The 22750-nt window shown below is 56.1% G+C and overlaps 2 protein-coding genes across 3 annotated transcripts; both read right to left on the bottom strand.

Moving 5' to 3' along the window:
- Positions 1-34: 34 nt before the first annotated feature.
- KCNK7 (potassium two pore domain channel subfamily K member 7) lies at positions 35-3311 on the bottom strand. 2 transcript variants are annotated; one of them, XM_066357293.1, is made up of 4 exons: positions 2845-3311; positions 749-1147; positions 273-511; positions 35-97 (listed from the first exon to the last, which is right to left on the bottom strand). In XM_066357293.1, exons 1-3 carry the CDS (start codon positions 3161-3163, stop codon positions 306-308), a joined length of 924 nt encoding a protein of 307 aa, XP_066213390.1. In that variant the 5' UTR covers positions 3164-3311; the 3' UTR covers positions 35-97; positions 273-305. The 2 variants fall into 2 exon arrangements, with proteins under 2 accessions (XP_066213390.1, XP_066213324.1); XM_066357227.1 differs by lacking the exon at positions 35-97 and having other exon boundaries at positions 172-511; positions 2845-3310.
- Positions 3312-4614: 1303 nt separating this feature from the next.
- MAP3K11 (mitogen-activated protein kinase kinase kinase 11) lies at positions 4615-22293 on the bottom strand. Its single transcript, XM_066349235.1, has 10 exons — positions 20784-22293; positions 15991-16171; positions 15574-15722; positions 15296-15471; positions 14909-15152; positions 14322-14435; positions 11524-11659; positions 11339-11430; positions 6265-6681; positions 4615-5459 (listed from the first exon to the last, which is right to left on the bottom strand). The coding sequence occupies exons 1-10, from the start codon at positions 21508-21510 to the stop codon at positions 5122-5124; spliced, it is 2574 nt and encodes an 857-aa protein (XP_066205332.1). The 5' UTR covers positions 21511-22293; the 3' UTR covers positions 4615-5121.
- Positions 22294-22750: the final 457 nt, after the last annotated feature.

Raw genomic sequence — 22750 nt, 5'->3', positions numbered from 1 at the left:
AGGGGTTGGCGCTTAGGCAGATAAGGTCGTCTGCGATCCCACATGGGGCTGTGCAGGCCTGGGGCTCCCAGATGCCAGTGGAGGCGGGACCTAAGCCCTGGAAGGCGGATGGGGGTTTAGGTTGTTGATCACTGCAGGAGAACCATTTTGAAAGAAGACACAGAAGCACAGTTGAGGTTGTTGCCCATTTTATTTTTCATTAACATTTTCTAACGTCCTCACACCCACCCCTTCCCTCCATCTCTAGAGGCTTCCTGCTCAGGGTTCTTCACCTGAAAGATGTTAACTCCGTCACCTGACATCTGTCAGCAAGCTGGGGCCTGTTGAGGAGCTGCGGTTGATGAGGGCAGGGAGCTCAGAGCCAGTTCATCCTGGCCGAGGATGCCACCTTGGTCCTCACCGGTCAAAGGACCACTGGCCCCGAAGAAGTTCACCATGGCACGGACCTGTGGCAGCTCCGAGAATGTCTCCACTGCCAAAAGCATGGCCAGGAGCCCCAGGAGCAAGTAGCCTGGGAGGAAAGGTTGCTAGAACTTTTGGGGTGCCGATGCTGCCCCCTACCCACCTCTTAGCCTGGTAACCCACCCTGCCACCTGATACCACTCACAATTCTCTGCCATCTGGATTCTTCCAGCTATAATTCCCTCTACCTGAGAGGCTTAGCCACCCCAGTGGTTTATGGGAGTTGTAGTCCAGGCTCCTTTTCCCATCTCTCCTCCCACTGGCACTCCTTGGCAGCTGGACTCACCAAGAAGTGCGATCTGTCCAAGGTGGTAAAGCACTGGATTCAGGTCACGACCACGACCAGGCAGCAGGTCCCCCAGGCCGATGGTGCTGAGTGAGCTGAAGCAGAAGTAGACGGCCTCCAACAGGCTGCAATCACCTTGCACACCCCACAGCACCAGGGCTGGCAGCAGCACGAAGGTACCAGCCACTAGCAGACCCAGTCCAGCTGCCTGCAGCAGCGCAGTCCTGGCAGGGGCCAGCTGCCAGCATACTGCTACCCAGCCAACCGGGCGACTGAGCAGAGGCAGCAGGCAGTGGCGCAGCGTGGCTACAAGTACTAGGGAAGCTGGCAGCCCCAGGGCAGCGTAGACCACACAGAAGGCTTTTCCACCTGCAGATAGTGGGGCCATGTGGCCAAAACCTGGAGAGGAGACAGTGGGTAATGAGCACTTGGGGTCCTCACCTCTCCCAGCAAGCCTCTGCGGAAGGCTGCCCTCTAGTGGTTGAAATTGCCGACACAGTTCAGGCCCATTCTCTGGGTCGGTTCCTCATCCACTGCCGGGACTTGGGCAAGTCCTTTACCTCTCTGAGCTCCTCTTTTATTTTCTGGAAAATTAAAGAATTAAACAGCCTTGGGGAATAAAGAGAGAGAAAGAGAGAGAGAGAGAGAGAGAGAGAGAGACTGTCCTCAGGCCTCTTGTAACTGGGACAATTTCTCAGAATTGCTGTCCTGCCCCAGAGGGATCCTGGCTTTCTGAGATTCCTCAGCTCTGCCCTTGACTGATACTTCCACATCCACTGGGCAGAACATCCCCCACTCTTTCATTCTCCAAAGGTGTATTGAGTTATCCTGTGTGCGGGCCTTGCACTGGAATCAGTCTGCTCAGGCCCAGCCATTTGGAGGGAAGACAGACAGGAAAATCTGTGAAGACACTTGCTATGAAGAGCAGTGGAAGAGGCAGCAGCATGAGAAAGCATTCGATGCCAGAAAAGCATGTGCAAAGGCACAGAGATGAAAGGCAGGAGAACAGGATCAGCTAGTCCAGAGCTTGTGCCAGGTGCGAGACAAAAGAGTGGTGGGCACTGGGGTGCCCTGGAGAGCGTGCGCGCTGCCCAAAAGGGCAGGCCTGTTCCACATCCGCTAGTATGTTGCCTGGCAGGAATTCTGGCTCAATGCAAATAGGTTTTCTGATTTTTCCAAAAGAAGTTGGAAAACAGACTAATTTTTTTTTTCTGTATTTTTCTGAAGCTGGAAACGGGGAGAGACAGTCAGACAGACTCCCGCATGCGCCCGACCGGGATCCACCCGGCACGAAGCTCTGCCCACCAGGGGGCGATGCTCTGCCCCTCCGGGGCGTCGCTCTGCCGCGACCAGAGCCACTCCAGCGCCTGGGGCAGAGGCCAAGGAGCCATCCCCAGCGCCCAGGCCATCCTTGCTCCAATGGAGCCTTGGCTGCGGGAGGGGAATAGAGAGACAGAGAGGAAGGAGAGGGGGGTGGAGAAGCAAATGGGCACTTCTCCTATGTGCCCTGGCCGGGAATCGAACCCGGGTCCCCCGCACGCCAGGCCGACGCTCTACCGCTGAGCCAACCGGCCAGGGCCGAAAACAGACTAATTTTTAAAATATTTAGAGACTTTGCAGGACAAAAAATTTTTTAAAAAATCCAGGGCTGTGGGTCCCCTTATTTTAGCTCTTTGAGCCTTTACACATTGTACCCTCCGCCAGGAATGCCTTCATCTCCCATCAGGACTTCCTTCCCTGGGTGCCTTCTCTCTCGTTCCCTCCTGAGTTCATGTTCACTCCATTTCCCTCCACCCAAGAATCTATCCCACAATGTGTTCCTTGCCTTGCTTTTGGCCCATGGGGTCTGGGCACCTCTCCTGGGTCTCAAAAGTATGGCTGGGGGTGGAGCTGGGGAGGCCACACCCCTCCTGGCGGCTGAAGTTGAGGCGCCAGTTGGGGTGTGTTGCTGTGGAGAGCCCCAGCTGTGATGTCAGCTCTAATAGGGCCTGGGCTCTGTCTAGCACTTTGGGGTTGGGGGAAGGGCTACACCCCCAGGGACAACAGGGAGCGCTGGAATCAGGGCCCCCTCCTGCCTGGCCACCTGGCAGCCTTACCGGTAGTGGTGAGGATGCTGGCGGTGAAGAGCAGGGCTGAGGGCAGATCCCAGGTCCCGGCCTCTGAGCCATTGCCCAGGATGGAGACCCCATGGGCATGGGCTGCCAGGGCGGTGCCCAGCAGTTCCTCCAGTGCCCCGGTTGGCAGGCAGGCTCCATACTCCCCCTGGAAAGCAGCCAGCTCAGCCCTGAGCTTGTCCTGGAGCTGGAGTGCTGGAGGCCCCTCCAGAGCCCGGAGCAGCACAGCCCCGAGCCCCAGAGCCAGCAGGTAGGGCACCATCAGTAGCCCATACCGGGCACAGGGCCTCAGACGCCCCATGGTGTGCCACCTGGCAGTCTGAGGTATCCTGGGAGCTGGCGGCTCCACCTTGGGCACCTGGGAGGGGCCGTCAGGTGGGGCTGGGAGGAGTGCTGTGTGGGTGGCTGAGAGTGGGAAAAGCTGGAGTGAGTGTGAGTGGAAGGGAGAGAGGCAGTTGAGGCGTGGAGGGGAGCTGGATCACTCCTCCCAGTTTCTGGGGCCATTATTTGCCCAATTCCTCAAAGTTGGGGTAGTGAGGGCTGGGTGGAGGAAGGTGATGCCCAGAGAGGTGAACGACCAGTGAAAACCACACTGCGGTGGTTTACTCAGGGACACGCTCTCTGTCACACACACGCCATTCATCCACTCAGCAAGGACTTAGATCCTGAGGACAAAGGGAAAGAGGACAGACAGGTCTCTTCCTTCCTGGTGTTCACAGAAGAAACCTGTTAGCAAGGGAACATGACATGTCCACATTGTCATACGGTCCCTGAAGGAAACCCTTGTGTAATGGGAGACAGCTCTGGGGGAGGGGAGCTCTGGGAAGGCCCCTGTGGAGTGACATTTTAGCTGGGGAATAGAGGCCACTGAAGGTGGGAAAGAGCTGGGGTAGGAGAGGGACAGGGGGCTGGCTATAGGGGTAGACACAGAGCCTTGGGGACAACGGTGGCCCGGGGACCTCTAGGGGAGGCGCTACCGTAGGCATTCTGGGTGGGAGGCGGCGACCTGGGCAGTTGAGTGGGAGACGAATATGGGACTTGGGATGGGTCTGATGGGGACAGGGTTGGCGAAGTAAGGTGAGGACACGCAGAGCACCCTGGCAAATGGTGCAGGCAGGTCTCTCTTCCAGGTCCTTCCTGACAGCCTTTTGTGCCCCATCCTCCTCAACACTGGGGACAAAGTGAGTCTGGCTGCCACAGAGCATGAAGGAGAGGAAGGCCGGGAGGGGAGCCCAGACTGAAACTCCCAGAACCCACAGACCCCCGTGGTAGAAAGGTGAGTAGAGCCCGGTGCCAAGCCAGATCCATTTTCCTGGGTTGGACTCTGGGATAGAAGCACCCCGGATAAACCCCCAAGACACTGTCCCGAGGGCTGCAGTGTTCTGAGTTCAGCAAGCTGCCCGGGTTGGGAGCAGCATGGCCAGGAGTCATCCCGGGGGAGGGAACATTGAACCAACCTAAGGACAAGCAGGGACCTTCCAGGAGGACAAATCAGGGTGAAGAGTCACTTGCAATGGTGGGAAAGGCCTGGCAAGGGTGGGGAGGTGGGTGAGGCCAGTTCGTGTGGTTTGTGCCAGGGAGGTTGGCAAAGGCCTTGAATGCCTAACTGAAGCTGGGGTACTTAATCCCAGGAGAGGGGTGTGGTTTGAGGCACCAGCCTAGGCCAAGGCCGACTACCCATTATGCTGGTGGCATGAAGTCATGTTATGGGTTGGATCCCTGGTTACTTCCAAGAAAGGTGACAGGCTGTGCTTAGGAAGACAGCTTGGGGAGTTTATTTGGCTTCATTGGATCCTGAGGCCGAGGCCCCAACCCTGGCCGGGGCAGCAGGAAGGCACCCAGAGAATCCTGGCCCCTGATGACCCCCAGGGCAGGGGGGTCCAGGCACTAAGCCCCGGGGCAGGGGCCACAGTAGCAGGACTTGGTCAAAAGTGCTGGTGACAGCTGAGGCTAGCCCCTCTCCCTTGCACCTCCCCGCCTCCCTGCACTACCCCCGGCGGCAATTCCCTGAGACAGGCTATGGTCCTCCCAACCAGCTGGATACAGTGTTAGGCCCCAGCGGGGCAGGTCAGTCGGGGGCCCACAGGTTGCAGGTGTGTGCGGGGTGCAGGACCCCCATCCAGTGTGAAGGCTTCCTGTGCAGTGTAGTGTTCCTGACCCCCAGAGACGGCTGGGGCCCTGGGGGAAAGTGAGGCAGCCTGTTCCAGTGTATGCTGTGGCTGCTCTGGGGCAGCCGGAGCTGGGGAAGCAGCGGCCCTCTCACGGCCCCGCCTCTGGCATCCACGGGGCCTGGGCACTCATGTCTTTGGTCTGCGCCCTGCAGTCCTGAGGGCCCCCACGGAAGGGGTTGGCAGGTGGAGAGTCCCAGAAGGGGTCCGAGTCTGGAAACAAGGTCCAGGGCGCCCGGCGGGGCGCAGGCTGTGGTGAGGGCAAGGGCGAAGGCCGTGGCCCGGCGGACACGAAACTCCATGGGTCGATGCGGCTGCGAAGGGGCGAGGGCCGAGGTCGGCTGATGAGGCCCAGGGGCGGTGAGCGCGGGGTGCCTGGGGTGCCCGGAGCAGAGCGGGAAATCCCTGGTGGGGGTGAAACAGTGCTTCCTATGGAGGGTGGGAAGGGGCACAGGGTTAGGCAGTTACCTCCTCCAGGCTGTCCCCAGGAGGCACTGCCTGCTCTGGGCCTCAGTGCCCCATCTGCACAGTGAGCAACCTGACTCATCACTTCCACGGCCCCTTTTGCTCTACAGTGTATCTGTTTACAATGTAGTGGCCTCTGGAACAGACAGGCCGGGCTGGGATCCTAGCCCTGCCACTCACCTGTGGGAGCCGCGAATCCTTGTTCTGCCTTAAATTTCCTCCTTTAAAAAATGGGTCTAGCCTGACCTGTGGTGACACAGTGGATAAAGCATCGACCTGGAATGCTCGGTCGCCAGTTCAAAACTCTGGGCTTGCCTGGTCAAGGCACATGTGGGAGTTGATGCTTCCTGCTCGTTCCCCCTTCTCTCTCTCTCCTCTCTAAAATGAATAAATAAAATCCTAAAAAAAAAAAAAAAGGGTCTAACAAGAGTAGCTAGTTCACAGGGTTCTCATGATAAGTGAGACAGTCTCTGTAAAGCACCAGACAGAACCTGGCACAGTAAGCACCAGCAGGAGGCGGCCGTAGTCACCACCACTGCAATCACTGTAGTACGCCGGCTATCTCAGACAGCCTGGCTGGGCCCCACTACACCCCTGACCACTGGGTGGCTGAGCTTGAAATTCAGTTCCTTTCATGCGTGCCCAGCGCGGAGTGTGAGGGTCAACAGAGGAGGACGGGCCTGTGGGCCGAGCCTGGCTGCCCTGCCCCCGCTACCAGCCTTCCTGCCTTCTCCATCACCTCGCAGCAGGTGTGCACAGGGCCACTCACCGCGCCTCTCCTCCTCGCGCCGGGGGCTCTTGGCTGACGGCTGGCCCGCGGAGATGCCCAGCTCCAGCAGCAGGGGCGCTGGGGCGCATGGGCAGGAGGCGTTAGGGCTCAACCCGGAGGTGGGAGCGTCGGGTGTCTTGGGGGAGAAGCGGCAGAGCCGGGCGGGGAGCGGAGAGGGGGACTGGGCGGGAGACGGCGTGGCCAGTGGCGTGGGGGACACTGGCAGGGGCTCCCCGCGCTCGCGGCCCGGGCCCCCGGGCGGCTGCAGGTCGCGGCCGAGGCCCAGGGAGGCGAGCAGGGCGGTGCCGCGCAGCAGCGCGCGCTGGATCAGCTTGGGTGTCCCGGAGCCGCTGCCACGTTCCACAGGGGGCTGCCGCCTTGGCTCCTCTGGCTCCGGGCTCGGCCGCGGGGGGTTACCTGGTGGCGAGGGCGGGCATAGGTTAAGTCATCTTCAAGAGGGGAGCCCTGGGGCCCCCCAGTGACGGTGGTACAAGGATTGAGGTCTGCTCCCCGCATCCTCCCTGCCCCGCCCACCCGCCGCCCCCATCATGCACACAGCCCAGCCTTTCAGTAATGGAGGGTGGGGAGAGGGCGGTGCCGGCCGAGGTACGAGGGACCCGCAGGGCAAAGCCTGGGAGGCAGCCAGGTGTCCTGGAGCCCAGAGACCGGGGATGTAGGGGAGCAAAGGGGGACAACCAGTTGGAAGCTGAGGCCACATCACCATGGGTCTCAGTGGTCTCAATGGCCTGCCAGGGGCATCTGCAGGGACAGGGACAGGACTAGGACCTGTGCCCTGTGCCCATCTCTCCTGGCTGGGCAGAACCTGGTCCTTCTGTCTGCCTGTCCCCCCTCCAGTGGTAGCTTATCTGGAGTGCACAGGCAAACTCCAACGTACACAACAGCCCCAGAGACATGCATCACTGTCCCTATTCCAGAAATGAGGAAACGGGTTCAGAGAGGTCAATTGCTTGTGCCAGGCCCCAGCTGAATGATGTAAGGGTATTATGTTATCTGATCCTTATGCCCCAGGAGTCCCAGGCTCAGATAGGTTGAGGGCTTGTCTAAGGGTGCACAGCCAGTGTGCAGTGGAGCTGGCCTCAGTCCAGGCAGGGGCAACAGAGCCTTTGCTCTCCACTACTTTCCAACCAGACTCTGCTCTGGATTTCAGGACCTCTGTGTCCTACCTGCAGGCCTAGGGGACCTGCCATTGGGAGGTAGAAGGTCTATGATGGCCTCCCACAAACCCTAATTTTGTCAGGTCTTCCTTGGCTCTAGACCTGGTCATGGCTCTTCACTGCCACTAGAAGTAAGTCCAAGCTCCTTAACTGCTTTCAAAGCCCTCCCCAGCCTTGACCCTTCCTTCTGCTTCCCCCTTTCTCTTTGGGCCAGGAATGGAGTGGGCCTGCCTGGAGTGGAGCACTGGGCTGGGTGCTGAGAGGAAGAAATGCAAGGCTGGGGGAAAAGGAGCTTCTACTATGAACCAGGACACGGCTGAGTGGGGAGAGGGTCCCTTTCTCAGCCACACCCTTACCCAGTCTCTATGCCTCTTTTTTTTGTTTTTCCAATAGATTTTATTTATTGATTTTTGGAGAGAAGGGAGAGAAAAAGAGAGGAAGAGCGAGAAAGGGGGGAGAAGTGGGAAGAAGCATCTACTAAAAAGTAGTTGCGTCCTGTATGTGCCTTAACCGGGCAAGCCCAGGGATTCGAACCTCAGCGTTCCGGGTAGACGCTTTATCTACTGTGTCACCATAGGTCAGGGCTCTTTGCCTCTAAAGACAGTCTCTGCATAGGAGCTCCCCATTTCCAGGCCCTTCCTCAACTGGCGCCTGCTTATTTTTCCAGCTTTGCTCACTCATTCACTCAACAAACTTCTGCTAACATACATGCTGGGGCTTCACTGGGCTTCACAGACCTGGGAGGTGCAGGCCTAGCCCCTTCCTGCCACTCCCTGGCTTTCAATTCCCCTCTGACTTCCAGCCAGGCTTCCTCTTGCCCATGTCTGGTGAGCCCCATGCCCACACACACCACTCCTTCTTCCCAGCACACTGCCCACCCATCTAGACCCAGCTCAGATGTCACTTACTCTGAGAAGCTGACATTGTGATTTATGTATTTGTGTCCTCCTCTCATTTCCAGCACGGAGCTTCTAAAACCCTGGGAATTTTGTAAGTGATAGAATGTAAAGGTACAAGGAGCACCTTTTTAATTCATAACAAGTCCCTTTTAACCACACCTGAGTTTATATGAATGGAGTGACTTTTGCAAAATCCCTAGGAATAGGGGTCTGGTTGCCAGAGGAACCAACCATGTCATTAGAGGGCTGGAACTTTCAGCTTCCTCCTACCAGGGAGGGGAGGGGCTGGAGATTGATTTCAACCACCAATGATTCCATCAATCCATAATGTCCACTTAATGAAACCCCCATATTCTGCCTGACCAGGCGGTGGCGCAGTGGATAGAGCGTCGGACTGGGATGCCGAGGACCCAGGTTTGAGACCCCGAGGTCGTCAGCTTGAGTGCGGGCTCATCTGGTTTGAGCAAAAGCTCACCAGCTTGGACCCAAGGTCACTGGCTCGAGCAAGGGGTTACTCGGTCTGCTGAAGGCCCATGGTCAAGGCACATATGAGAAAGCAATCAATGAACAACTAAGGTGTCGCAATGCTCAACGAAAAACTAATGGTTGATGCTTCTCATCTCTGTTCCTGTCTGTCTGTCCCTGTCTATCCCTCTCTCTGTAAAAAAACAACAAAAAAACAAAAAAAACCCTCCAGCTTCAGGAGTTTGGAGCGCTTCCTGGTTAGTGAACACATGGAGGTGCTGGGAAAGGTGCCTCGGAGGGGGTTGGTGCCCGTGCCCCTGCCCACACCCCTTGCCCCACACATCTCTTTGATCTGGTTGTTCTCTATCTGTATCCTTTATAATAAACTGGTAATCTAGTAAGTAAACTTCCTGAGTTCTGTGAGATGCTCTAGCAAGTTATCAAACCTGAGATCGTGGTGATTTCTAGCCTGTTGGTCAGAAGCCCGGGTGACAACCTGGACTTGCCACTGGCATACTAAGTGGGAGCAGATTTGGGGGCTTGAACCCTTCACCTCTAGGGTCCAGGTAACTAACTCCAGGTAGTGTTACAAACTGAATTTGAGTATAAAGAAGTTCTTGAAGTCACTGGCCTGAAACACTGAGGTTCTGAGAGGTAAGGGACTTGCCAAGGTAACTTAGCAAGGGCTTAGTTGCCTCTACACTTCCTGGTAGTAAGAGCTGGCAGCCCTGCTGTTTAGAAGAAAGCAGCACAACCATTCTTGACCCAGAAATGAAGGTGAAATCACTTCAGAACGACCTCACAGAGAGGATAAAGCCATGTGGTAGTTATCAGCTCTAGGACAACGAGCATCAGAGGGCAATTTCTGTCAGTGTAGCCTGACTGCATCCACCAATATGCAAGTCATTGTAAACAGCTCCCCAAGGGCCCGAGTATCCAGGAAGAGATAGGGGTGGGAGATGGGACTCCCCAATGTTGGGGCTTATGTCTGGGACAGTCTCTGATTCTGGGGACTGGGAAGTTAAGGTCACGGACTCTCATAGAGTGTAGGCTTGTGATAGGGGAATCCAGTGCTCAGCCAGTAGCTGGGCTGGGCCAGGGATGTCCTTTCAGGTAAGGCGGGAAGCTGGAGAAGGATGGGGGTCTAGCACTTGTGTCCGTGCCCTGGTTGCTCAGGGAGCGCAAGGCCAAAGGGATCTGTAGAACATGGCCGGGGACGGCTTCACAGGACCTCAGGGTCTCCATCAACTCTTCTGCCTGGTACATCCTAAACCAGGGGAATCCAAGCAGGCCTCTTGGCCTTCCAAGTCTTGGTTCAGTCCCTGCTTCACCGTTGGCCTGGAGCAATGCACTGGCTGGGCAGAAAATGGTGCAGCGGACGGGGGTCCAGGAGTCAGACCCGGTTCAGATCGCTGTTCTGCTGTGTCCTAAGTCAAACCACCTCACCGCTCCGTACCTCTGTTTCATCCTCCAGAAAGTGGAGCTGATCATAATGCCCGCCCGACAGCACTGCCGGGCACATCGAAGGGCACATCGAAGGGACCCGGTAAGTGTTAGCTATTGTGATCACTATGAAAAATGGCTTGGGTGCTGGGAGCTTATGTGCTGGGTGGGGTGAGAGAAGGGAGTCTAAAGTGTCTGCTGGAGAGGTCACTGGCCTGACAGCTCTAAGCCAGGTCCTGTGCTCCGCTCTGAGAAGCAGGGGCAGGTGAGGTCTCTGAAGCGACCCACAGGCAAGGAAGGCTGCAACTTTCTAGGCCCTACCAATGCTGGGCAGTGTTGGGCTGAGCCCTCCCCTCTCAGGGAGTCCTGCTCCCTGCCTGCGCCCTAGCTTCCCAAGCAGTTTGTATGTGAGAGACCTTTCCTTCACATAAAAGCTTCCAAGGGGGCTAACCCGGAGCACGGGAGCCAGTCTCTCTGGATTCACTTCGTTAGCCGGGGTCTTTAGGTAGGTTACCTCACCTCTTGGAGCCTCAGTTTCCTCATCTATAAAATGGGGATAATAACGGCACCTCTCTTATGTGGTTGTTGTTTAGATGGAATGCCTGGCACATGCTAAGTGCTGTTATCATTGTGGAGAAAAGAAAAGCCCAGAACTTCCCCAGATGCAGCTGGGCTCTGGATCTCTGCCTGCTCAGCTTTATGGTCCCCCTCTCCACTACAAGCTCCCCCGAAGGGACTCTGAGAAGCACAGTGTGGCAGCCATTTGTCTCTCTCCACCTCTCTGGGCCCAGATTCCCTTGGGTTCCAAATTGGAGGGTACCATTTCATCTTCCTTCCCTCCCTAGAGCCTGCGGAGGGCACAGTGACTGCCACGGGGCCAGGAAAGCACCCTCATGCAAGCCAGGCCTGAACAGGGAGATCAGTCTCCAGGATCCTTGAAGCTTGGGCTGTACCCAGCATAGTAGTATGCCTAAAAGTCAGAACTGGGTTCTAGGGCTAGCTTTGCTGTGGCTGCTGGCAGTCTCCCCATAGTACCCCCAGAAAGAGAAAGAGTGCAGCAAGAGTCTGCTGACGGGCAACAAGGCCACTCACCATTAAGTGTTGGGGGTGTGGAAGGAGATCCTAAGGGGGATGAATCATCGGAATCCAGGTACCAGGTGGCTTCGTCCATGCGGGATCTTCTCCTGGTTACAGGAGGGGAGGGGAGTTGTGCTTTGTGAATCTCAAGACTGTTGGGAGGCGGATGATACTGAAGTTGGGGGTACTCAGGCACTCACCTCCCATTCTGGGCTTCCCCAGGCTTGGGAGAACTGGGACCCCAGGCCCAGCATGCTCGACGCTCTCCATTGCTTGAGTCCTCCTGACGTCGGGGAGACTGACGGCCCCATGCTTGGCCTGGTTCTGCAGGCTCCACTGTGGGAGGAAAACCAATGGAGTATGAGCTGAGGTCAAGAGCCCCGATCCTTGTTCTCTCCCATCATAGGAGTCAGCCTCCACGGGTAATCTCTTAGAGATGGGAGCAGGCTGGGCCCCAATCCATCCCTAGGGTAGACTTCGGGCCACAGAGAACAGAGCAGAACTAGGGGTGGGTAGGGAAGTTTGGGTCCTGGGGCAGGCAGTAGGGTGGGGCATCTTATCTAGACCTTCACCTGGCATTTGCTGCTTGGTAGTACAGACACTGCAGAAACTTAAACTGACTAGATTTGAACTCTGACTCTTTTTTTTTTTAATTTTTTTTACAGGGACAGAGAGAGAGTCAGATAGAGGGATAGATATAGACAGACAAACAGGAACGGAGAGATGAGAAGCATTAATCATCAGTTTTTCGTTGCAACATCGTAGTTGTTCATTGATTGCTTTCTCATATGTGCCATGACCGCAGGACTTCAGCAGACTGAGTAACCCCCGGCTCGAGCCAGTGACCTTGGGTCCATGCTAGTGAGCTTTTTACTCAAGCCAGATGAGCCCACGCTCAAGCTGGCAACCCCGGGGTCTCGAACCTGGGTCCTTCCACATCCCAGTCAGACACTCTATCCACTGCGCCACCGCCTGGTCAGGCTGAACTCTGACTCTTATTAGCTGTGGAATGTTAGGCAAGTTACCTTTATTAGCTTTTCTCATTTATAACACTTAATAAGGACAGCTACCCAGAAGGTTATCCTGAAGAATTAAGCTAATATTAGCAAAACATTTAGAAAAATGAGGAGTCATACACTTAGAAAATACACTGCTCACAAAAATTAGGGGATCAGGGCACATGCAGATACTCCAGTATTTTCAGCCTTTTGTATAGTGCATTGTCACCAATGAAATAAAACTTGGTTTTATATCTTATTTGCATAATCAAACAACTTTCTTTGACTTGTCCTTTTTTTTTTGTATTTTTCTGAAGTTGGAAACGGGGAGGCAGTCAGACTTCCGCATGCGCCTGACTGGGATCCACCCGGCATGCCCACCAGGGGGCGATGCTCTGCCCATCTGGGGCGTTGCTCTGTCCCAACCAGAGCCATTCTAGCACCTGAGGCAGAGGCCACAGAGCCATCCTCAGCACCGGGCCAACTTTGCTCCAATGGAGCCTTGGCTGCGGGAGGGGAAGAGAGAGACAGAGAGGAAGGAGAGGGGGAGGGGTGGAGAAGCAGATGGGCGCTTCTCCTGTGTGCCCTGGACGGGAATCGAACCCGGGATTCCTGCACGCCAGGCCAACGCTCTAGCACTGAGCCAACCGGCCAGGGCCTTGTCCTTTGCTTTTCTTTCTTTCTTTCTTTCTTTTCCCCAGAGACAGAGAGAGAGTCAGAGAGAGGGATAGATAGGGACAGACAGACAGGAACGGAGAGAGATGAGAAGCATCAATCATCAGTTTTTCATTGTGACACCTTAGTTGTTCACTGATTGGGGAACCTTCAGCAGACCAAGTAACCCCTTGCTAAAGTCTGTGACCTTGGGTCCAAGCTGATGAGCCTTGCTCAAACCAGATGAGCCCGCGCTCAAGCTGGAGACCTTGGGGTCTCGAACCTGGGTCCTCTGAATCCCAGTCCGACGCTCCATCCACTGCGCCACCACCCGGTCAGGCTCTTTTTCTTTTTTCTTTTCTTTTCTTTTTTATTATTATTATTTTTTAAAATTTTTTTACAGGGAGAGAGAGAGTCAGATAGAGGGATAGATAGGGACAGACAGACAGGAACGGAGAGAGATGAGAAGCATCAATCATCAGTTTTTCGTTGAGACACTGTAGTTGTTCATTGATTGCTTTCTCATATGTGCCATGACCACGGGCCTTCAGTAGACTGAGTAACCCCCCACTCGAGCCAGCAACCTTGGGTCCATGCTAGTGAGCTCTTTGCTCAAGCCAGATGAGCCCGCACTCAAGCTGGCAACCCCAGGGTCTCGAACACCTGGGTCCTTCCGCATCCCAGTCCGACGCTCTATCCACTGCACCACCGCCTGGTCAGGCTCTTTTTCTTTTTTTTCTTACAGGGACAGATAGAGAGAGAGATAGATAGGGACAGACAGACAGGAACGGAGAGATGAGAAGCATCAATCATCAGTTTTTCGTTACAACACCTTAGTTGTTCATTGATTGCTTTCTCATATGTGCCTTGACCGTGGGCCTTCAGCAGACTGAGTAACCCCTTGCTTGAGCCAGCAACCTTGGGTCCAAGTTGGTGAGCTTTTTGCTCAAGCCAGATGAGCCCACGCTCAAGCCGGCTACCTCGGGGTCTTGAACCTGGGTCCTCTGCATCCCAGTCCAACGCTCTAACCACTGCGCAACCACCTGGTCAGGCTCCTTTGCTTTTCTGATGTTCTTGTTTAATAAAAAAAAAAAATCAAATGCTTTTTTTTTAATCACTTCATATTAATTTTGAAATATCCCCTAATTTTTGTGAGCAGTATATTAGTGTCAAACAACTGTTTGACTTTTAAAAAAGTAGTAATGTAAATGCTGCTTGGGGAACTCAGAGGTACCAGTATAGAATGACAGACAGGGCAGGGGGACTGACTGGGATCCAGCGCCAAGGAAAAGGTTTGACAGAAGGATAAGGGGCAGGGCAAGGACATGAGAGAGGGGGTTGCTTACACTGGATGGCCCGAAAACGGGGAAAGGTGGGCGAGTCCCCAGCTCCGACCTCAAAGACGTTTCTCCTCCGGTCCAGGCCGGGCGAGGCCTGCACAGTGATGCGATGTTTGAAGTCTGAGTTTGGGAAGGAAGCAGGGTGCCGGTTTGTGGTGAAGATGAACCAAGATCTCAGTCCACAAGGACCCTCGACTGACTCGTAGGCAGTGCAGGGCCCAGGCCTGGCATGGTGGCCGTGTGACTAGGGCCAGCCTTACTGCCCTTCTGCGCCCCAGGCTCTCGGTAAGGAAAGCAGACGGCCTGGATGCCACCATCCGGCAAGCGCCGTGCAGTCGGAGATTCCCCGGAGCCCGCAGGCCCCGCCCCTCGGCCTTCCCAGAACTTCCCTGATCCCCGCCCCTCCCCACTCCCAGGCCGACATGCAAATATTTCCCCCAAAACCCGCCCACAAACACGCCATATCCCAACCCCTACCAGCCTTTAGCTCAGGGACCCACCCACCAACACCCTAAACCAGTCCAGCACGAACGCCTAAAACCACTCGGTCCACGCAGCCAATGGCGGGAGGCGTGCTGGGGCCGGCCTCTTACCCAGTGGCATGCTGATGCGCTCGCCGCCGTCGCGCGCGCGGAGCTTGCTGCGCTTGAAGGTGCCGCGGCGGCGGCGCACGTGAGGCCGTTCGCGGTCCACCTGCTGCAACAGCAACGTCAGCTCGCGCTCGAACACCTCCAGCTCCCACTGCGCCAGTAGGTGCTCTCGCCGCCGTAGCTGCTCCGCCTGTGACCGCTGCTCGCGCGCTGCCCGGGTCAGCTCCTCCTCGCGGCTCAGTAGCTCCTGTGCCCCGGACAGTGAAGGCAAGGCGGTGGGGTCAGTCCGTACGGACCCTGGAGCCCGCCCCTACCCTCTGCCCAATGGGGACCGGGGAGACAGCCCTTCCAGGCGTCGTCTTCTTCCAACCCAGGGTCCCTGACTCCCACCTTTTCCTTGGCTCGCAGCTCGTCGAAAAGGCCTTGGATTTCTCTCTTCCAGCCTTCCTGCATGGAATGGAAGGAGTCCCGCGGCATTTCCCGCAGGACCTGCGCCTCTAGCGCCTCCAACTGCTTCAGGATGGAGGCAAAGTCGGGCCTGCGGTGGGGGTCCTGTGCCCAGCAGTCTGAGGACACAGTGTGGAGTAGGGACAGAATAAGAAGAGTTCTGTGGATGTGTTCTTGGGCCAAGCAACTCTGCCCCTCACCCTCCCGCGCCAGTTCCTTACCGGCCATGAGCTGTGCAAAGGGCTCAGGACAAGTGGATGGGATGGGCAGTGTGAGCTTGTTAACAGCCACTCCGTAGGCCACAGCAAGGCAGTCGATGCCACGGTAGGGCACCTCGCCGGTCAGCAATTCCCACAGCAGCACCCCAAAGCTGTGGGGGAGACAAAGGGTCTGTGTTCCCTCTTCTCATTACTATTTCACCCCAAAGCAACCAGGAACTATAATGCTCACAAAAATTAGGGGATATTTCCAAAATTAATACGAAGCTATAAAATATCCCCTAATTTTTGTGAGCAGTGTAGATGGTTTGGGCTCCTTCACCCTGGGCTCCGCCTGTCTGCCCAGCCGTAGATTTTGGCAGCCACCTCAGTCCCCCGGCAGCCCAAACAGGCCCTGGCCAGCCTCTACCCGGTCCGCACCTCCAGACATCGCTGCCCTTAGAGAAGGTGGAGGCCTTGATAACCTCGGGAGCCATCCAGGCATAGGTGCCCGCAGCACTCATTTGTGTGGTTTTGTGCCACTCGCGGGCCAGGCCGAAGTCGGTGATCTTCAGGGTCTTGTGCTCCATGTCATCACCCTCAATGGGCTGCAGCAGCAGAACTAGGGAAGAGGAGGGGCGGGCTGTGGTTGCCCCAGGCTCAGATGCTGGGGACAAGGGAGGAGCCGGGAGCAAGCTGTCATCTGACAGACGTCTGGCTAGGTACTGGGGCAACAGAGGTGATCTTTCTCTGGAGAGCTCACCGCTAGGATTGGGGTAGAGTCAGACAAAAATAACAATTCTGGGAAATGTTTATGGAGGGGCTACTATAAGCCAGGCATTTAGACTCAGCTCTAGCAGTCACACAAAAAATTTGTGAAGTAGATATTTTTATCCCCATTTTACAGATGAAGAAACTAAGCAAGAAAATGACTTGGCTAAGGTCATAAGTAAATTAAACAAAGATTCCAACCTACTCTGTGTGGTTCCAAAACCAGTCCTGAACCTTTTCCCTAATACTGCATTGTATGGAAGCCAGCAATATAGCAGCCTCTCAGCCTTTCTGGCTTTAATTTCAAGAGTACCCCATGTCTTGTCATTTCGCTAAAGCAGGAATGTGAATCAGAACCTCCCTTGGGGTGAGGAGCAGGAGGGAGCCCTTTGGAGAGAAAGGAAGCCCAGCAGGCACCACAGGCCCCTGGTGCCCATATCTCCGGCTAGTACAGCCACTCCCAAGGGAGAGAGACTCTAAAAGATAACTACTCATGCAGTTGGATGTGGAGAGAAAGGGAGGGGTCTGAGAAAATGATGGTTCTTGGCCAGAAAGGAGGAGCTTTGGATAAATGTAGGAGTGGATGGTTAGCCTTGGCAGGGGCTCATGGCTTTGACCCAAGTGGGGCTACCATACTCTGTACAGAGAGAAGGAGTAACTTACAAACCTCTCATCAGGAAAAGCATGGCTCAAATTAGAGAAGTTTTAGAGGAATAGAAAAAGGACAAAGCCATAGAATCATCAAGGGCCTCTCTACTTTTCTGGTTATAGAGAAGTGCACGATAGAGAAGTGACATACAAGCCAACTACGCTTCTGAGTATGTGTCATTTCAGGGCATATCTCTCAGCTCTCCTGCTCAGGTGACAACACTGTAACAGGGACAACACAGGGTACTTGGGGTGGAGTTCCAGCATGCCCCTCGGTAAGGGGCGGGCCCCACAGCCCAGTGAGTCAGAGAAGACTTCTCAGAAGAGGTGGCAGAACCAGGGTATTCACTTTTCTAGGCCTAAAGTCACAACTCCTGATCCTGCTTCTGGTCAAGCTCTTTAGGCTTTGTGGGGGTATCGGTACTGCTACCCAACAGTTCCCTGATGTCCTTGGCTCCTGGGGCCTCTGGCTGCTTGTGCTGTTTCCTTCAGGGCCTCCCCTACTCTCAGCCCTTTCAATGCAGGTGTTCTTCAAAGCCTGGCCTCTCCTCAACCTCTGCCCACTGCCCCCGGACTGTCTTGGCCTCTCTGAGGTACCAGCCACCCACTGACATCTCCCATATTCAGAGCTCTAGACCAGAAGTCAGTTCAGCTGCCCACCAGCTGTCCCACTTGATGGCCTCAATAACTGCCTTCATCATCCCACCATATCCAGCAAATCTTCCTGCTATTCCTCCTAATTGAGATAATGGTCCTGAAATCCACCCTCTCCTCTGAGCCAGACTGGGGCTGAGTCCTGAGTCCTGAACAGTTAATAAAGCTGGGGATGATAACAAAAGCCACCTCGGAGGATTGTCATGAGTATTATACAAGATCCCACTTTTTTCTTTCTTTTTTTTTTTACAGAGACAGAGAGAGGGATAGATAGGGACAGACACAAACGGAGAGAGATGAGAAGCATCAATCATCAGTTTTTTGTTGCGACACCTTAGTTGTTCATTGATTGCTTTCTCATATGTGTCTTGACCGTGGGCCTTCAGCAGACTGAGTAACCCCTTGCTCGAGCCAGTGACCTTGGGTCCAAGCTGGTGAGCTTTGCTCAAACCAGATGAGCCCGCGCTCAAACTGGTGACCTCAGGGTCTCGAACCTGGGTCTTACATATCCCAGTCCGACGCTCTATCCACTGCACCACCACCTCAAGATCCCACTTTTTAAAGCACGGGGTCTGACATCCAGCATGAGCATGCTAAATGCCAGTTGTCCTAAAGTTTCTGTCGTTTACTAACACCTCTCTGTAGACCCTCTCTTCTCCATCCTTGATCACAATTTACTCCCAGCTTCACTACAGCCTCCAGCCTGGCTGCTGGAGGCTCGGAACTGGACCATTTTGTAAGCCCTATACGAGCTCATTCCTGAGAACCACAATAGGCTGGTAGCATGTGGCTGGAGTGGGACCAAGCAAAGGGGTCTGTGTGCCAGGGCTGGGGAGAGACTCCTGCCTCCTCAGGTGGCAGGACCAACACTTGCTGCTTCCTGGCTGTGTCTCTAGCCACACGTGGTACCCCACTGACTAGTGACACACTTTCTGTACCAGTATCTCAGACTGGAAGGCCAGCCTCTCCTTTTTAGCCAGCTAATCTGAGACCCAGGTAACTCACCAAAGTCTCAGGACTTCTTTGTACTCATGGCCTTTCTGCCACCCGCCACCCCCCGCTTGACCTTACATCTTCAAAGCCTCCTCCTTTCCTCTGCATCTCCTTTCAAGTGCCTTGAATTTGTCTCAACCCAAGTTGCTCTTCTGGTGTCAGATGGAGACCCTGGGAATACGGTAGTCAGGAGCCACCTGGAAGTAGAAGGCTGGAGATCCCCCTCTCAGGGCCCCTTAAGGCTCTTTGGCCCCCAGCCCCATCCCAGGCTGTCCTCTGTGGGACTTGGGAGTGGCCTAGGCAGCTTACACCTCTTCCGCTTCCCTCCCATGGTCCCTACTTCTCCTTTCTGGGGGCCTGGCCCAGGTCTCAAACTGGGGGGAGTCCTTTGGGGGAGAACTGGGGGAGGTCAGGCCCAGGCCGGGCTGGCTAGTCAGTCCTGTGACTCGTGGGCCTGGAGAATTCCCCCTCCACTCCCTGCCAGGCTTCCTCACAAGGCCCCCATTGTCCAGGAAAATCATGCCATTGTTTCCTGCCTGTGCCCCCCCAGTCCAGGGACTCCCCCGCCCAATCCTGCAGACAGCACCCAGGCCCAGAACTGGGGTCTGCAAGGTGGGAGGCCAGGCTTAGGGAGGCCGAAGACACCCTGCCTGCCCTTCAACACCACTCAGACTCAGGGAGGGAAGCAGGGGAACTAGAGGGGAGTGGGGGTGCGATCCTTGGCTCCTTCCTCCCACAAACCCCCCACCCGGCTCTTTCCTCCCCTGCAGGCAGCTGGGCTGGGGAGGGAGCAGAGGCTGGAGCAAGGGCAGGAAGCCGGCTCAGGGGCAGCAGGAAATGCAGGAAATGGTGGGGAGGGTGGGGAGCAGGGGCCTGGGCTATTGTTCCATTTTCTCTGGAAAGAAAACTGGAGGAAAAACAGAAGATGGAGTCCCCTCCCCCTGGAGCATTCGGGGAATCCCCTAAGACTGGGGTAGGGAGTGGGGGTCCCTAGATGGCTAGGATCCACAAGATGAAGCTGAGAGGTGGAAACTGCTCCCTACTAAAGATAGGAGTGGGTGGGGTGGCTGGCAGGCGTGCCCAGGCCCCTCTAGCCTGGCTAGAGGGGACTTGGATATCACCAGGTCCTGGTGTTCTGCTCCCCCAGGTCCCTTGTCCATGGTCAGTCCAGTCCAGGAGGCTCAAAATATCCATGCTCACCCCTCTAAGGGCTGCCCATGCCTCTCCTGTATCCCCATTGGCCCCACCTGCACTTCCCTTTGCTCCATAGTCTGCACCGTGGGCCCAAGCAGGCTCAGCCTGTGTCCTCGCTGCTGTGCTGGGCCCTGCCTCCTGGCCGTTGCTCCTGTCAGGCCCTGCCTGGACACCACGCTAGGTGCCTTCCTGAACGCTGCCTGCTTTTGGCCTAGTATAGACAGTAGCCTGCTGGAGGAAGCCCTCTGAGCCTGCCACTATCGTGTGGGGCCTGAAATGGCTAGAGATGGCGGGCCTAGTCCCACCACGCCCACCCCAAGTGCTGATTCCAGGTGAGGCACTCTTGGTGATCCAATCCCCAAATGTCCACACCCACGGCTGAGGACCCACTGAGTGCTGGCATCAGACACCAGGGCCTGCCAAGCCATTTACCACTCCCTGTTACTCCCTTCTTACAGTCTTAAATTGAGGCCCTTAGTTTAAATAATCACTTAAAGCTCATGCAGCCAGGGGTAGGGCCGGAACTCCAGCTCTGGCCTCAGCCTTAGCACCATGACCCCCGGGCTTTCCCCTTGGAGATCTCTGTTCTGGAGTACCTGTCCATCACAAGTGGAGGGGAGAGCAGAGCACTAACAGAACAAGTGTCAGCTCAGGGGCTGGGGGGCTGAGGAGTGCCAGCAGCCAGTACTCTGCTTCTTTGAGGTGGTGGCCATGGTTAGGCAGGGTAATTACAGCCCACCAGAGAGATCCCAATTTTTTAACTTGGCAGCTGTGAGCTGGGGTCAAGGACTTCTGCAGCTGGGCCATGAAGGACTCTATTAGGTGCCTGGAACTCCTGGGAGTCTCCTAGAGGGCAAGAGCTCCAGCCTGTAGTATCACAGAGGCCAGGGAGCCCCAGGTAGGTTCAGCTGAGAACTGGCAGTATATGTGTGCTTGAGTTATGCCACCCTCCAACCATGCTCCCCCAAACTCACTGTTGTTGGACTTGAGGTCTCTGTGGATGACAGGCACCAGGGCCTCACAGTGCAGGTAGTGCATTCCGCGGGCAATCTGCACCGCCCAGTTGACCAGCACGTGCGGGGGCACGCGCCGCCCAGCCAGGGCCCGGCTGAGGGGCCCCCCAGCTGCGTACTCCATCACAAGACACAGGTTGGGCTCCTCAAGGCACACAGCCTTGAGGGCAATGATGTTGGGATGTGCCAGCATGGCAAAAAGCCGGGCCTCCTGGCGCACACTCTCAGCTGTCACACTGATGTCTTCATCGGGGTCCTGTCGAGCTGCCTTCACAGCCACCAGCTCACCTCGCCAGCTTCCACGGTAGACCTTGCCGAAACCACCAATGCCGATCACCTCCTCCAGCCGCAGCTCCTGGAAGCTGGCCACCTCGCAGGGGGGCGGGCCGCCCCGAGACACATAGTTGGACGGAAAGATGCCTACCTGGCCGCCTACCTGGCCCGCCCACCAGCCCTCATCGCCGGAGATTGCTGCATCCCGGGATAGCACCTCCACACGGTCACCCTTCCGCAGGGCCAGCTCGTCCTGTCCGTTGGGCTCGTAGTCAAACAAGGCTGTCCACACGGGGTTGGCATAAGCCGCTGCTTTCGAGGACCCCTCTGGCCAGCCTCCGCCGCTGCCCCCACTGCCCCCGCTGTTCCATGACCCCAGCGGGCTCTTGAGGAAGAGGTTCTTCAAGGGCTCCATAGCTGGGAACCAGCGCTGGGGCGTGTGGGGGACCTTCCCTGGGTGCCCCTGGTCCCCACCCCTGCTGGCTGCTGAGGCCCTCAGCCCCAGACCCACGCCTCTCTGAGGAGCCAGGGGTGTCGCCTCCTGGCCCGCCGCATCTCCAGCTTTTGGAGGAGGGCCACCCAGGGCAATGTGGTCAGGCTCCAGGGGTGGGACCCCGGTGTCTCTGGCGTCTCACCATTGCCAGCTCGGAAGCCCGGGTGTCCCTCAGTCCCAGAGCAGTCCTGGGGAACTGGCTCCAACACCCGCCAAGTGTAAGATGGGGCCAGCGATGGGCAGCGCCTTAACTCCGGTTGGATCTTTTCGTGCAGGGGTGGCTGGAGTGTCCCTAGCTGGGCCGAGCTGCCCCTTCCTGGCCCAGCTCCCTCGGCCGATGGCTCCAACCCCCGTTCCCTTCTTCCTCCTCCCTTTGTACTTTGGCCCCGGGGGCGGGAGGCAGAGGTGGAGGGTGGAGTTTCACTTTTTTCCGCTCTTCTCCCTCTTGCAGGAAACAGCATCAGATGACGCGAGCGGGTAGCACCTCTCCCCTCCCAGAGGCTGCGGGAGACCGAGCCGGGAGTTCCCGGGTCGGCGGTCAGGAGAGACAGAAGGAAAAGAAGGGTAGCTGCGACCCCGGTCGAGGTTATCTTTGCTAAGGACTGGCCACCCCTGCCCTCTGCATCGGCATCAACAAAACAGGGTGAAGAACCTGGCTTGGAGTGGGGCAAACCCGAGTCTGGTCTTAGCTCCGAAGTTGTGACCCATCCTCTCTGCGTCTCATTCCCATATCTGAAATGGGGACTAGAAGCTCTGCTTTGCATAGCTAGTAGGGTGGGGTCGGGGGATATTGGAGGAGGACAGAACTGGCTGCACCTTAAGTTCTTGGAACTGGTTGGCTAAGGCTCTCCTCCTCTTCCCCTCACCTGGGAAGCTATTAACTTCTTCATGCTCCCTCCCCAGTGAGTTGAAACCTGAGACTGTTATCCCTAACTTCGCCTGGCGACTGGATTCAGAATAGCTAACTAACTCGCACAACCACAGGGTTGACCCCAATTGCCTTGAGTCTGTCCCTTTAAGAAAAACGACACTATCCTATTTCGACTATTCTTGCCTGTTCCGGACGGTCGCTTTCTACAACTCCAAATCTAAGCTCTGACCCGGAAGTAGAGGCAGCTTGGTCAACACGTTCGTGACGTTTGAGGTCCAACACTAAAAGGGG

Source organism: Saccopteryx leptura, chromosome 1, assembly GCF_036850995.1.
Source record: "Saccopteryx leptura isolate mSacLep1 chromosome 1, mSacLep1_pri_phased_curated, whole genome shotgun sequence".
Classification (NCBI taxonomy): Eukaryota; Metazoa; Chordata; class Mammalia; order Chiroptera; family Emballonuridae; genus Saccopteryx; species Saccopteryx leptura.
Note: the sequence above shows the minus strand (reverse complement) of the source record. Positions and strands in the feature narration are given on the sequence as shown.